This window comes from Ahaetulla prasina, chromosome 9 (genome assembly GCF_028640845.1).
Source record: "Ahaetulla prasina isolate Xishuangbanna chromosome 9, ASM2864084v1, whole genome shotgun sequence".
In the NCBI taxonomy this organism is placed as follows: domain Eukaryota; kingdom Metazoa; phylum Chordata; class Lepidosauria; order Squamata; family Colubridae; genus Ahaetulla; species Ahaetulla prasina.
In genome coordinates this window covers 35,105,689-35,120,301 of record NC_080547.1, presented here as the reverse complement: position 1 = coordinate 35,120,301, position 14,613 = coordinate 35,105,689, and the positions used below count along the sequence as shown (strand labels likewise).

The following is a 14,613-nucleotide window of genomic DNA, read 5'->3' as shown; positions in this document are numbered from 1 at the left end:
GGCTATTTCTGTTGGCTGCCGGCTGCCTGTAATTTTGCAGATTAAATCTCACCAGGCTCGAGATTGACTCAGCCTTCCATTCTTCTGAGGTGGGTCAAATGAGGAGCCAGATTGTTGGGGGCAATAGGCCCTGTAAAACCGCTTAGAGAGGGCTGTAAAAGCACTATGAAGCGGTATATAAGTCTAAGTGCTATTGCTATCCTTCCTTCCTTCCTTCCTTCCTTCCTTCCTTCCTTCCTTCCTTCCTTCCTTCCTTCCTTCCTTCCTCCCTCCCTCCTTCCCTCCCTCCCTCCCTCTCTTATTCCCTTTCTCATTCTTCTTTCTGGTGGCTCAGTGGTTAGAGAGCAGTATTGCAGGCTAACTCTGCCCACTGCCGGGAGTTTGAACCTGACTAGCTCAAGGTTGACTCAGCCTTCCATCCTCGTTCTAGCTTACATATGAGCCACGGTGGCACAGTGGTCAGACTGCAGTACTGCAGGCTACTTCTGTTGGCTGCCGGCTGCCTGTAATTTTGCAGATTAAATCTCACCAGGCTCGAGATTGACTCAGCCTTCCATTCTTCTGAGGTGGGTAAAATGAGGAGCCAGATTGTTGGGGGCAATAGGCCCTGTAAAACTGCTTAGAGAGGGCTGTAAAAGCACTATGAAGTGGTATATAAGTCTAAGTGCTATTGCTATCCTTCCTTCCTTCCTTCCTTCCTTCCTTCCTTCCTTCCTTCCTTCCTTCCTTCCTTCCTTCCTTCCTTCCTTCCTTCCTTCCTCCCTCCCTCCTTCCCTCCCTCCCTCCCTCTCTTATTCCCTTTCTCATTCTTCTTTCTGGTGGCTCAGTGGTTAGAGAGCAGTATTGCAGGCTAACTCTGCCCACTGCCGGGAGTTTGAACCTGACTAGCTCAAGGTTGACTCAGCCTTCCATCCTCGTTCTAGCTTACATATGAGCCACGGTGGCACAGTGGTCAGACTGCAGTACTGCAGGCTATTTCTGTTGGCTGCCGGCTGCCTGTAATTTTGCAGATTAAATCTCACCAGGCTCGAGATTGACTCAGCCTTCCATTCTTCTGAGGTGGGTCAAATGAGGAGCCAGATTGTTGGGGGCAATAGGCTAACTCTGTAAACCGCTTAGAGAGGGCTGGAAAGCACCGTGAAGCGGTATCTAAGTCTAAGGGCTATTGCTATAGTGCTAAAGATTTTCCTGAAGTGGGACGCAGAATGGGAAAAAAAATATTCTGAACTAGGCAACAGCAGAAGGAAAAAGATCAATTAGTGTCCTTGGGGTTTTCCTGCCTTGCCCCTTTATCCAGGTAGAAGATACGTTACATCTATCATATATTACAATCTGCTGAAATCAACAGGTAGTAACGTCATCAATTTACAACCGTTTGTTTAGCAACCGTTTGAAGTTACATTTGAAGGCACTGAAAAAACTGACTTACAGCTGCACTTACAACCATCCTGTCAGTCACATGATCAAAATGGGGGTGGGGGTGAGGGTGGCAACCAGCTTGCCTTTATGACGGCATGCTGGTTGGATCCTGAATTCATGTGGTTGCCATTTCCTGCACTTTCCAACTGTTTTCTGATAAGACAATGGAGGAAACCTGACTTCTTAATGATTGTGCGGTCCACTTAACAAATGCCTTGTTTACCAATGGAAATTCTGGTCCCAGTTGTGGTTGTATGTTGAGGATTCACCTGTATTATATTGCTAGTGCTTGTTTAGCTTCTACTTCTTCAAGAAGAAAAAGGAGGAATGAAATAGAATGGAGAGGAGAGGAGGGGAGAGGAGAGGAGAGGAGAGGAGAGGAGAGGGAAGGAAAGGAAAGGAAAGGAAGAGGAAGAGGAAGAGGAAGAGGAAGAGGAAGAGGAAGAGGAAGAGGAAGAGGAAAGGTAGAAGAAAAGAAAGGCAGAGGAAAAGAAAGGAAGAGGAAAGGAAAGGAAAGGAAAGGAAAGGAAAGGAAAGGAAGAGAAAAGAAGGAAGAAAGGAAAGGTGAAGGAAAAAAAAGGAAAGGAAAGGAATTGTCTTTTGAAAGACACCCAATCATCTTTTGTGTAAGATTTTTATATAGCCTCAGTGAACATGCCACCTGTTGTCAAATTTCTGGTTTCTTCTGCCAAAGCCCTAGGACTTTGTTGCCTCATATTTTATGCAACAGCAATGAGTTCAGGAAGTATTGAAAATGCTATGTAACCTTTCCTGTCCTTACTGAAGGGTTTTCGTGCGTCATGATTACTTTTTTAATACTTCAAAACCACTTTGTGGTATTTTGTACAGAAGGCCTTGCATAGAGAACAGTTTGCTCAATAAACCTCACTTAATGGGTCAGGTGCAACTTTGATCTTGAAAGAAGACTATGTTGTCTCTTTAATGCCCCCCCTCACCCCCCAACAGATCATCTTTGGGTTCTTGCTTTCACACTCTAATTTGAGGGCCAGTAATTATATTCCTAAAAGGGACGCAGTGGCTTACTGGGTAAGATGCTGAGCTTGTCGATCGAAAGGTTGGCAGTTCAGCAGTTTGAATCCCTAGCGCCACCTAATGGGGTGAGCTCCCATTACTTGTCCCTGCTTCTGCCAACCTAGCAGTTCGAAAGGACGTAAAAAATGCAAGTAGAAAAATAGGGACCACCTTTGGTGGGAAGGTAACAGCGTTCCGTGCGCCTTTGGCATTGAGTTATGCCGGCCATATGACCATGGAGACGTCTTCGGACAGTGCTGGCTCTTCGGCTTTGAAACGGAGATGAGCACCGCCCCCTAGAGTCGGGAACGACTAGCACGTATATGCGAGGGGAACCTTTACCTTAATTATATTCCTAATGATTTTGTAAAGAAATATATTGTTATAGAAGAATAGAATAGAATAGAATAGAATAGAATAGAATAGAATAGAATAGAATAGAATAGAATAGAATAGAATAGAATAGAATAGAATAGAATAGAATTTTTTTATTGGCCAAGTGTGATTGGACACACAAGGAATTTGTCTTGGTGCATATGCTCTCAGTGTACATAAAAGAAAAGATACGTTCATCAAGGTACAACACTTACAACACAATTGATGGTCAATATATCAATATCAATCATAAGGATTGCCAGCAACAAACATTAGGAAGGAGCTTGGATGGACTTGGTGATAGCAGGTTTGCATCTCTTTAAGTATGCAGTTTCAGAACTCAGTGGCAGGTTGCTGATATTATGACCTTTTCAACAAAAGAAATCCAATAGTATAATAACTCTGCTTTTGCCTTGGAACATTCATTTGTTTTAAAAAGTACCAGCCTTCCTTCTCCAAAAGAAGAAAAGAGAAAGAGAGTCAAGATGTCACTGTTTTCCCTTCAGTTATATTATTGCTCCTTCTTCTTTGTCACATCAGCAACGTCACCAGTGGTGGGATTCAAGTAATTGAACAACCGGTTCTCTGCCCTAATGATTTCTTCCAACAACCGGTTCGCCAAAGTGCTCAGAAAGTTAACAACCGGTTCTCCCGAAGTGGTGCGAACCGGCTGAATCCCACCAGTGAAGTCACTGTCTCATTTCCAGACACCCCCCCTCTACAGTGAGACTGACTAAAAATGAAAACAAAAGGCAGCCCACTCAAACACAAGAAGTCGCTTAAGCAACTAACACCACATGGAGTTCTCGCTACAAATTCATCATGTTAAAATAAAGTGTGTGTGTGGGGAGGAAACGTTGGTGGAATTAACTGAGGGATCATAATCTGGGAGTAAGATCAAGGGGTACAAAGAGTTCTCTTAGCTATTTTGTTAGCTTTAGAGAGAAAAAATACTGCTTTGTTCATTACATGGATAATTAGAACTGCAGAAAAAATAATTGCTACCAACCTGCCTTCCATTGAGGACCTGTATACTGCACGAGTCAAAAAGAGGGCTGTGAAAATATCTACAGGCCCCTCACATCCTGGACATAAACTGTTTCAACTCCTTGAAATCACACTTGGCCAATAAAAAATTCTATTCTATTTGCTGTTTTTTTTTTACCTTATATGTTTTTGCGATGAATTCTGTTCCTGGTCCAAATATAGATGATGTCATGATCTCATATAGAATAGAATAGAATTTATTGGCCAAGTGTGATTGGACACACAAGGAATTTGTCTTGGTGCATATGCTCTCAGTGTACATAAAAGGAAAAAAAATACCTTCATCAAAGGTACAACATTTACAACACAAATGATGGTCATAGGTTGCAATTTAACCCTTAATGATAGCAACAAAAAGTTACAGTCATACAGTCATAAGTGGAAAGAGATTGGTGATGAAAACGATGAGAAGATTAATAGTAGTGTAGATTTAGTAAATAGTTTGACAGTGTTGAGGGAATTATTTGTTTAGCAGAGTGATGGCCTTCGGGAAAAAACTCTCCTTGTGTCTAGTTGTTCTGGTGTGCAGTGCTCTATAGCTTTGTTTTGATGATAGGAGTTGAAACAGTTTATGTCCATTATATTCTCTCTCTCTCTCTCTCTCTCTCTCTCTCTCTCTCTCTCTCTCTCTCTCTCTCTCTCTCTCTCTCTCTCTCTCTCTCTCTCTCTCATATTATATATTATAATATAACCAGTATATTGGTTCACCTTTACAGCTATAAACCTCCCCATGAGTTCAGTTCTTGCAGTTTCCAGGAATATCAGAAGTATATCTTGCAAGAAACCCCACAATGTATCATCAACAGACCCACAAGGAAAGATATAGTTTCACCTGCAGTTTGTGGGAATGACTTTGTGGAGGTGGGAGAAGAATGTGACTGTGGTTCTCCAAAGGTATGGTTTTTTTTTTCTTTTTTTTATGAACAAGGGTGGTTCCAAAAAATTTCTCAGAAATAGGAATCCTTGCAAAACGTCTGTTTTTTCTAACGGGTATGAGCCGCCCAACAGGTTGGTTTGTGAATGGCATAGGTTTGTGTCCTTTATGTACATGTATTATGCAGCGGTTTCCTGGATTTAAGAAAGTTATAGAGCCGTGATGGCGAACCTATAGCACGCATGCCATAGGTGCCACGCAGAGCCCTCTCTGTGGGCACGCGAGCCGTTATCCCAGCCCAGCTCCACTGCGCATGTGCGTGCGCCTCCCGGCGGCCAGCTGGTCTTTGGGTCTCTGCCATGCATGCACGGGGGATGGAGTGTACACATGTGGTCGCATGTGCATGCTCGGGGGCAGGACGCACATGGGGAGATCACATGCACATGCTTGGGGGGGCGCATGCATGGGATGCAGTCGGGGGTGAGGGGCGAGGCACAGGCATTGCATTATGGGTGCACACATGCGCGCTTTGGGCACTTGGTGCCGAAAAGGTTAGCCATCAACTTTTCACCATTCCACAGCGAGGAGTGGAATACTGATCAGGAATAGTACTGATACCTCACTACTATTTTGGGGAGAACGACGTGTTTTAAAAAATGAGTGATTTATCACTCCAAGAAAATGCTTCCCTACTGAAAACCCCTACTCTGTTGAAATGGTCGCATTACTTTCTTGACACGGCCACATTATCTATCCCCACTATCCCCAGGGGAAGGATACTGCAAAATCCCATTCCTTCCCCACTCCAGGGGAAGGATATTGCAAAATCCCCATTCCCTCCCCACTCCAGGGGAAGGTTACTGCAAAATCCCCATTCCCTCCCCACTCCAGGGGAAGGTTACTGCAAAATCCCCATTCCCTCCCCACTCCAGGGGAAGGTTACTGCAAAATCCCCATTCCCTCCCCACTCCAGGGGAAGGTTACTGCAAAATCCCCATTCCCTCCCCACTCCAGGGGAAGGTTACTGCAAAATCCCCATTCCCTCCCCACTCCAGGGGAAGGTTACTGCAAAATCCCCATTCCCTCCCCACTCCAGGGGAAGGATACTGCAAAATCCCCATTCCCTCCCCACTCCGGGGGAAGGTTACTGCAAAATCCCCATTTCCTCCTGATCAGCTGGGACTTGGGAGACAGAGAATAGATGGGAACGAGGACAGTCAGAATTTTTACTACCGGTTCTCCAAACTACTCAAAATTTCCCCTACTGGTTCTCCAGAACTGGTCAGAACCTGCTGAAACCCACCTCTGGAGCACATGGCAGAAATATCCGTTCTCCTTTTCAAAATAGCCCAATTAAAAGAGACCAGGAAGAAATGCTTACGATGTCATTTGATACGTTTGCTTTTCAGGAGTGTAAAAATGAATGCTGCGATGCTGCAACCTGTAAACTGAAACCTGAGGCAAAATGTGCACATGGGGAGTGTTGTGAGAACTGCCAGGTAAGTCTTGTTTATTTTTTAACACCAGGACAGATTTTACCTTGCTCCTTAGTAATCTCATGAAAATGGGATACCTTTTGGCGCTTTACTGTGAACAAAAACATTCAAATTCTGTTCCTGTCCCTTCCTCCATCTCAATGGACTCTTATGAACAGGAGTCTCCCAAGTTTGGCAATTTTAAGATTTGTGGACTTCAACTCCCAGAATTCCTCAGCCAGCACCTTGGCAACTTTAAGACTTGTGGACTTTAACTCCCAGAATTCCTCAGCCAGCACCTTGGCAACTTTAAGAGTTGTGGACTTCATTTCCCAGAATTCCTCAGCCAGCACCTTGGCAACTTTAAGACTTGTGGACTTCAACTCCCAGAGTTCCTCAGCCAGCACCTTGGCAACGTTAAGACTTGTGGACTTCCACTCCCAGAGTTCCTCAGCCAGCTTTGCTGGCTGAGGAATTCTGGGTGTTGAAGTCCACAAGTCTTAATGTTGCCAAGGTTGGAGACCCCTGCTTATGAACATATCCACAGGAAGGACAGTTTACAAAATTTCAGCATTGCACTGTTACAGTCTAAAATACACTTGCTGTGTAAATAATATCTATCCTTCTTTGACTGACTTTGCATGGACACCCAGTTTAAAGGGGTTTAACCCTTAAAAGGGGTTAAAACGTAGCATGCGGCCTTGCGTGGGGAGCCCAAAGGAGCGTGAAGGCACGGAGGGTTGATTGGTGCCAGGAGATCCTTCCCTTTTCCTTTGTCAACTAATTTTAACAGGGTTTAATTAGTCCTGCCTCCTTAAACATTTTTTCATAAAAGTTTTTAATTTCTTTAAAAAAATCTAACATTTTATTTTTTTATATAGTATTCCATATTTTTGATGTTTTATGGTATACCGCTCAGGGTCCTTCTTCGACAGAGATGAGAAGTTCAGAAATGTGAAACATTAAATCAATCAATCAATCAATCAAGGCAAGATCTGAGATTGATGCCCTAACTCTGCGATGGTGAAACTATGGCACGCATGCCCAAAGTGGCACATGAAGCCATGTCGCCCGGCACGCAAAGCCTTGCCTGCTTGTCTTCTGGGTTTCTGGCACGTATGTGCGCACAACGATCAGCTATTCTTCACACATGCAGCAGTGCTGAAAACCGATGTGTGCGTACACGTCGGCCAGCTGATTGTTGGGTGTGCATGCGTGACAGAACCCTGAAGTTCAGCTTTTCCAGAGCGTGATCCCTTTGTGTGTGTGGCAGTGCAAAAACCTGGCCTGTGCATAGGCAGCAGATCGTCGGGCGCGCATGCGTGCTAGAACCCAGAAGTTTGGCTTTTCCAGAGCACGGCCCCAACGAACACACTTGTGCGTGCACGAGCGATGTTTCCGCACAACGTTTCCGCACAACGTTCATCAACACTGCCCTAACTCAACTCCTTGGCTTGCTGGAAGATTCTAAGTGGCCCTCTGATAATGCTATGACATTACTAAGGACCATTTTTGGCACTTATTATTTTTTTTCCCTCTGAGACTTTTAGGGGACAGAAAACCTCTAGAAGTCAGAGGCTTCTTTCTTTCTTTCTTTCCCACCAGTAAATTCTCCAACTGCTTCCCAAACCTCTAAATTCATTATTTTGGTGGCGCATTCTGGAGGTGCTGCAAGACCATGGTGAGAAGTGTAAATTGCTCATTCCTTCAATATGGAATCCCAGTTGACCCTGTAATGAACCTTTTGAGCAGAAGCAATAGCAATAGCACTTACAATTATATACCATTTCACAATGCTTCCAGCCCTCTCTAGGTGGTTTACAGAGTCAGCATGTTGCCCCCAACAATCTGGGTCCTCATTTTACCCATCTCGGAGTCAACCTTGAGCCTGGTGAGATTCGAACTGTCAAATTGCAGGCAGTCGGCAGAAGTAGCCTGCAGTACTGCACTCTAACCACTGTGCCACTAAGGCTCAAATATTTTGAAGGGCCCAAAACATTTTGTTCTTTCCATATTTCCATCACAAGCCTCGATTTACAGAAGTCACATTTTTTTTCATCACATGGAGAAAATTATTTATTTAGCATATGACGTAACATAGACGAACTTACAACTCAGATGAACATTTCACCTAAATTAAAAAATACAATAAAATATGAATGTTAAAAAGCTCTACCATATAGTCAGACAACGTCTAGATCACTGAGGTAAAGGAATAAAAATATACCCTGCAAATGTTCAGCAATAGACTTTTTGCTGCTTTTTCACTAGAGACAAATTGACTTTCATGGTCAGCTAACATTTGGAACTTGTGTTTCAGGAATTCAGCCTTTCGTGGCAAGTATTTTCTCATAGCAAATAAGAGAAGCTGGCACTTCTAGGCTGGGACCTCTAGGCACTACACACAATGTCTTAAGACCTGGAAGCCATTTATAACATAGCAGCGATGCCTGTTGTGGTCCGCCAGTGGCCTGTGGAGCTGGCAGATAGCGAGGAGGTGGGGAGGAACATGGGCCAGTCCTGGAGTCTGGGGAAGGCTCAAATGAGGGCTCTGCGTTAGTGGCCGAAAGGGGGCCAGGGCCATCTGGGAGTTATGTGCTGCCTCCAGAGCCTCCAGAGTTGGACATCATCAAGGCAGAGGAACAGGGGGAGCCTGTTCCCAGTGCGCACATATGCAGAGCTGCCAGAAGGCAAGAACAGTTAAGACAAAAGGAACGACTTGGGAGTAGGGCTTGGAGATAATGAGCCCCTCCCACAAACATAAAAGAGGAGCAAAGGCACGTGAGCCTTTGTAGGAAGCAACTTTCTTTGTTCTGGTTGGTTTAAATTCTAAAGCTCCGTTTTGACTCTGTACTCCGTGTGGCCTTGCAAAGCTAATTGCCAATTAGATCCAGGGCAGCGTGTCAAGGGAGATAAAGGTGGGTGCTTATCGGTCCTTATCCCGAAGGACTGTGGCAGACTTCTGTCTGACTCTCTACAAACTATTTGTGACTCATTACGGGCTGTGAATGAACAGAATTCACAGCCGTTGAAATAAAAAGAGGGTTTTTGGGACTAATTGTGTTCTTTTTACCATCTCAGGAAACATAGGTCAGAACAATGCCTTGATTGGTAACCTTCAAGATAGATGAAAAGTGGCTTTGAAATGTGTTGTGAATAATGGTTTAGCTCTTCGATCTCTGCTGCTAAAGAGTGATAGCTGGGAATATTTTTCATTCTCACCCACAGCTTAAGAGAGCAGGAGCTGTATGCCGGGCAGTAAAGCATGACTGTGACTTGCCTGAACTGTGCACTGGCCAGTCTGCTCAGTGTCCCTTGGATCGCTTCCGTATCAATGGACACCCATGCCAAAACAACCAAGGTTACTGCTACATGGGGAAGTGTCCCACCTTGGCAAACCAATGTCATGCTCTCTGGGGGCCAGGTAAGTCAACCTTAGGATTTCAGAATAGTGGTATTGCGAAATGAAGAGAAGGGAAGGGAGGCAAGGTGAGGCGAGGCGAGGCGAGGCGAGGCGAGGCAAGGCAAGGCAAGGCAAGGCAAGGCAAAGCAAGGCAAGGCAAGAAGCAAAAAGCAAAGCAAAACCCCCTAAGACAATCATTTGTATCGATCGAAGACATTTTCTTCTTTTTATTTCTGTTCTATTTGTGTTTTGTTCATAATCTTTGAAGATAAAGTTCTTTCTTTGGAGGTTTTAATGCTCACTCCTCCTGAACTTTTGCTTTAAAGCTCCAAATGTTGCTAGAGAACCTGGCCTGATGGTTAAAGATGATAGCAATTGTAGACCGGAAATCTGAAAAGACTGATTTTTGGGGAAGGATGTATTCCCAAATTGCACAAAGATGTGTGTGTGTGTGTCTGTGTACATGTACATGCACATGCATGCACGCCATAAATAGGTTTTTATTTTGTATATTGTAGCAACAGCTCAAAACTATTCTCCAATAAGGTAAAAGTTCCCCTCACACATACGTGTAGTCGTTCCCGACTCTAGGGGGCGGTGCTCATCTCCGTTTCAAAGCCGAAGAGCCAGTGCTCTCAGAAGACGTCTCCGTGGTCATGTGGCTGGCATGATTCAATGCCAAAGGCGCACGGAACGCTGTTCCCTTCCCACCAAAGGTGGTCCCTATTTTTTTACTTGCATTTTTTATGTGGTTTCGAATGGCTAGGTTGGCAGAAGCTGGGACGAGTCACGGGAGCTCACCCTGTTATGCGGTGCTAGGGATTTGAACTGCTGAACTGCCGACCTTTTGATCGACAAGCTCAGCATCTTAGCCACTGAGCAACCGCATCCCTTTTTTATTCTCCAATACTCTGTCTTAAATCAACGGGTGTTGTGAAGCGAGCCAACACTACTACTGGAGAAGCACAAACAAGAACATCAATAAGCATCATATGCTTAGAATTTTATCCATCTAGCTTTATTCTTCCAAGAGTTAATTAGGGCCACTGACTGACCCATCTCTTTTCACAGTTCTCCATCAGAGATAATGGAGATTGAAAATGGGACTGTCTGCTAAGACTGTTCATACCTGGTGACTGAAATTTTCTTTCCATTTGGCATAATAATGAAAGGAACAGGTGTTGGGTGATGTGATTCTTGTCATTCTCTTGTAGAACAAAGAAGAGAATTGGAAGGGACCTTGGAGGTCTTCTAGTCCAGAGGTCTCCAACCTTGGCAACTTTAAGCCTGGAGGACTTCAACTCCCAGAATTCCCCAGCCAGCTGGCTGGGGAATTTTGGGAGTTGAAGTCCTCCAGGCTTAAAGTTGCCAAGGTTGGAGACCCTGTTCTAGACCAACCCCCTGATCAAGTAGAAGACCCTGTATCATTCTGGACAAATAGTTGTCTGATCTCATCTTGAAAACCTCCAGTGATTGAACACCCACAGATTTTGGAGGCAAGATGATTAATTCTTCTCAGTCAGGAAATTTCTCGTTAATTTTAGGTTGGGCCTCTCTTTGATAAGGTTCCATCCATTACGTCTTGTCTTGCCCTCAGGTATCTTGTCTATGACAGCCCCTCAAATATTGGAAGGTTGCTGTCATGTCAACCCTAAATTCTTCATACCTAGTTTCCACAGCCATTCATGGTACAATTAAGCCTCCAGACCTCTTTATCATCTTTGTTGCTCTTCTCTGCACTTTTTCTAGGGTTTCAGCAACTTTCCCCTAACATATTGACCAAAACTGGATGCACTACTCCAGGTGTGGTCTTACCTTTGCAGTCCATTTATTTAAGACCATAAATGGAACGTTACTCTTTTATTTCTATTGCTTTCAGAACGGAAACTCTCAATTCAGACAAAGAGGTCTTTATTTTGGTCAGTAAATAACATGAAATGATGTTACATTCCAAAGAATGGGAATAGCTCAATCTGTTGCAAGTAATCTAGCTACCGTACATTCAAAAAGACTTATGCCCAAGAATTGACAGACGGATACGTGGTGGTTCTTACAAGCTGAGTTCTTTAGTGTTTCATACTATGGACAAAATCCTGTCAGACTGAGAATCTTAATATACTATTTGGTAGGATATAATAATAATAACAGAGTTGGAAGGGACCTTGGAGGTCTTCTAGTCCAACCCCCTGCTCAGGCAGGAAACCCTACACCATTTCAGACAAATGGCTATCCAACATTTTCTTAAAAATTTCCAGTGTTGGAGCATTCACAACTTCTGGAGGCAAGTTGTTCCACTGGTTAATTGTTCTAACTGTCAGGAAATTTCTCCTTAGTTCTAAGTTGCTTCTCTCCTTGATTAGTTTCCACCCATTGCTTCTTGTTCTACCCTCAGGTGCTTTGGAGAATAGCTTGACTCCCTCTTCTTTGTGGCAACCCCTGAGATATTGGAACACTGCTATCATGTCTCCCCGGTCCTTCTTTTCATTAAACTCGACATACTCAATTCTAGCAACCATTTTTTATATGTTTTAGCCTCCGGTCCCCTAATCATCTTTGTTGCTCTTCTCTGCACTCTTTCTAGAGTCTCAACATCTTTTTTATATTGTGGCAACCAAAACTGAATGCAATATTCCAAGTGGGGCCTTACCAAGGCCTTATAAAGTGGTATTAATACTTCATGTGTTCTTGATTCTATCCCTCTGTTTATGCAGCCCAGAACTGAGTTGGCTTTTTTGGCAGCTGCTGCACACTGCTGGCTCATATCTAAATGGTTGTCCACTAGGACTCTTGTCTATAGGCAGAGTTGCCTCTTATTCCTCTGGAATGCAGCCTCTCTCCCTCTTCCTGGGATTCTATCTCTTCACTACATTCCAGCACAGAAATGTATCTGACAGTGATGAAGTTAAAAAATGGGAATACGGGGAAAGGAATCTGGATCCAGATTTCTCGACAGCCATTGATTTACCAGGTAGTCTTCTGTAAGTTGCATAAGAGTACCTTCAGCGTTGTGTCTACAAAGTGGAACAAGCAAGTTTATCGTAACACTGCAGGAGATGGTGAATGCTTCGTGCATAATGAGGATGAGCTAAGTAATGGGTTAGAAAATAATTGGTTACAAATAAGCGAACATTAACTAAATTAGTTGGAACTCCTCTGAGATGTCTTTAAGCCATTCTTTATCCTGCTGGCATGTTACACACTCAGGTATTTTGTGTTTCTTCCTCACTCCCTCTTACAGGTGGGAAAGTGGCTGCAGATACATGTTATGGAGTCAATCGGAAAGGGCTTTATTATGGCTACTGCAGAAAAGCAAATGGTACATACATTCCATGTAACCCAAAGTAAGCAGTCTAAATTATTTCCTACTATAGCAATAATAGACTTATATACCGCTTCACAGTACTTCACAGCCATCTCTAAGCAGTTTACAGAGTCAGCATATTGCTCCCAACAATCTGGATCCTCATTTATGGTGATGATCGTGTACGGGTAATATAAGAAATATGGGTCATCCATGGGAACATAATTCTATCATCTCACTAAAATCAACAGCAATGCGAGTCAATTTTGGAACGGCTAATTTTGTTTTTTGTTTGAGTTACAAGATGGAGCAAAAGCGGGATATCAAAAAAGGCCACGAGAACCTTTAAAGTACCCTTTAAAGCATGGGTCTCCAACCTTGGCCCCTTTAAGACTTGTGGACTTCAACTCCCAGAATCCCTCAGCCAGCAAAGCTGGCTGAGGAATTCTGGGAGTTGAAGTCCACAAGTCATAAAGGGGCCAAGGTTGGAGACCCATGCTTTAAAAGACTGCGTGAGTAAGAGCAGGAAATCCTCAGCTTTTAACCATTCACAGTTACAACACTGAAAGTGACTTACAATGAGTTCTAGCATCCCTACAGTCATGTGATCAAAATCCAGGTGCTTGGTAACCATCATGCATTTATGAGGGTTGCAGTGTCCCAGGGTCACCATTTTCCATCTTCCCGGGCAGCTTCCAACAAGCAAAGTCAATGGGGGAAGTTGGATTTGCTGAACAACTGTGTGATTCACTTAACAACCACGGGAGAAAGATTATCAATCTTGGGTGCAGCTCACTTAACCACTGTTTTGTTTAGCAATGGAAGTTCTGGACCCAGATGTGGTCCTAAGTCAAGGACTACCACACAGTCAGCAATTCTTTCCGTCCTGACACCACCCAGCAATAACTCATTTTGCAATATTTTTTTGATAAGCCCTGGTTGGCTGAAGTGCAATTTAGAAACCACAATGGCTAGATTTGCACCACAAGTTGAACCCAAAACAAAGAATGAGCCACAATATCGTTTAGTGGTGTGTGTAATACAGATTCTGCCTCTTAAACAGTTTAGACCAGGGGTAGTCAACCTTTTTAGACCTACTGCCCACTTTTGTATCTCTGTTAGTAATAAAATTTTCTAACCGCCTACTGGTTCCGGGGGAGATGCGCGAGCTATTCTGAGATGAGGCTCTTTTGTTTGCGGTCACGCTACAGCGCCATTTAGTTTCACTTACGTAACATGAACTAAACTTATGCGCGGGCGATACAAATAGTATATTTTCAGAAATTTAAATTGTCATGGGAATTTTATGAAAACCTAATGAAAATGTTTCTAATGCTATAAAAATTGTTTAAAAAGTCAATTAAATTAAAAAAAAGGAAAGTGCTTCACTATTGGACAAAACCCCTACCACCCACCATGAAAGCTGGAACGCCCACTAGTGGGCAGTAGGGACCAGGTTGACTACCACTGGTTTAGACCCTGTACCATTTTTTCCTACTAAAACAAGGGCAGTTCTTATTTACATTTTTAATTTCTTTCTTGTTCTAATTTATTTGAAATTGAAATGGAATAATGGCCATTTTTAACAGTTGTAAGATCTGGACATGTCTAATGAAGAGAAGGACTAGGGTGACACAAATAGTAGTCCTACAATATTTAAGAGGCTGTCACAAAGAAAAGGGGAAAG

The 14,613-nt window shown here is 43.5% G+C and overlaps 1 protein-coding gene across 1 annotated transcript in view; it reads left to right on the top strand.

The window, feature by feature from the left end:
• LOC131203692 (zinc metalloproteinase-disintegrin-like NaMP) overlaps positions 1-14,613 on the top strand; it is a 69,265-nt gene that overhangs the window by 34,559 nt on the left and 20,093 nt on the right. Inside the window, exons 12-15 of the mRNA XM_058194155.1 lie at positions 4,590-4,767; positions 6,157-6,246; positions 9,451-9,646; positions 12,864-12,966. Coding sequence (XP_058050138.1) covers positions 4,590-4,767; positions 6,157-6,246; positions 9,451-9,646; positions 12,864-12,966 — 567 coding nt within the window. The remainder of the gene's footprint in view (positions 1-4,589; positions 4,768-6,156; positions 6,247-9,450; positions 9,647-12,863; positions 12,967-14,613) is intronic.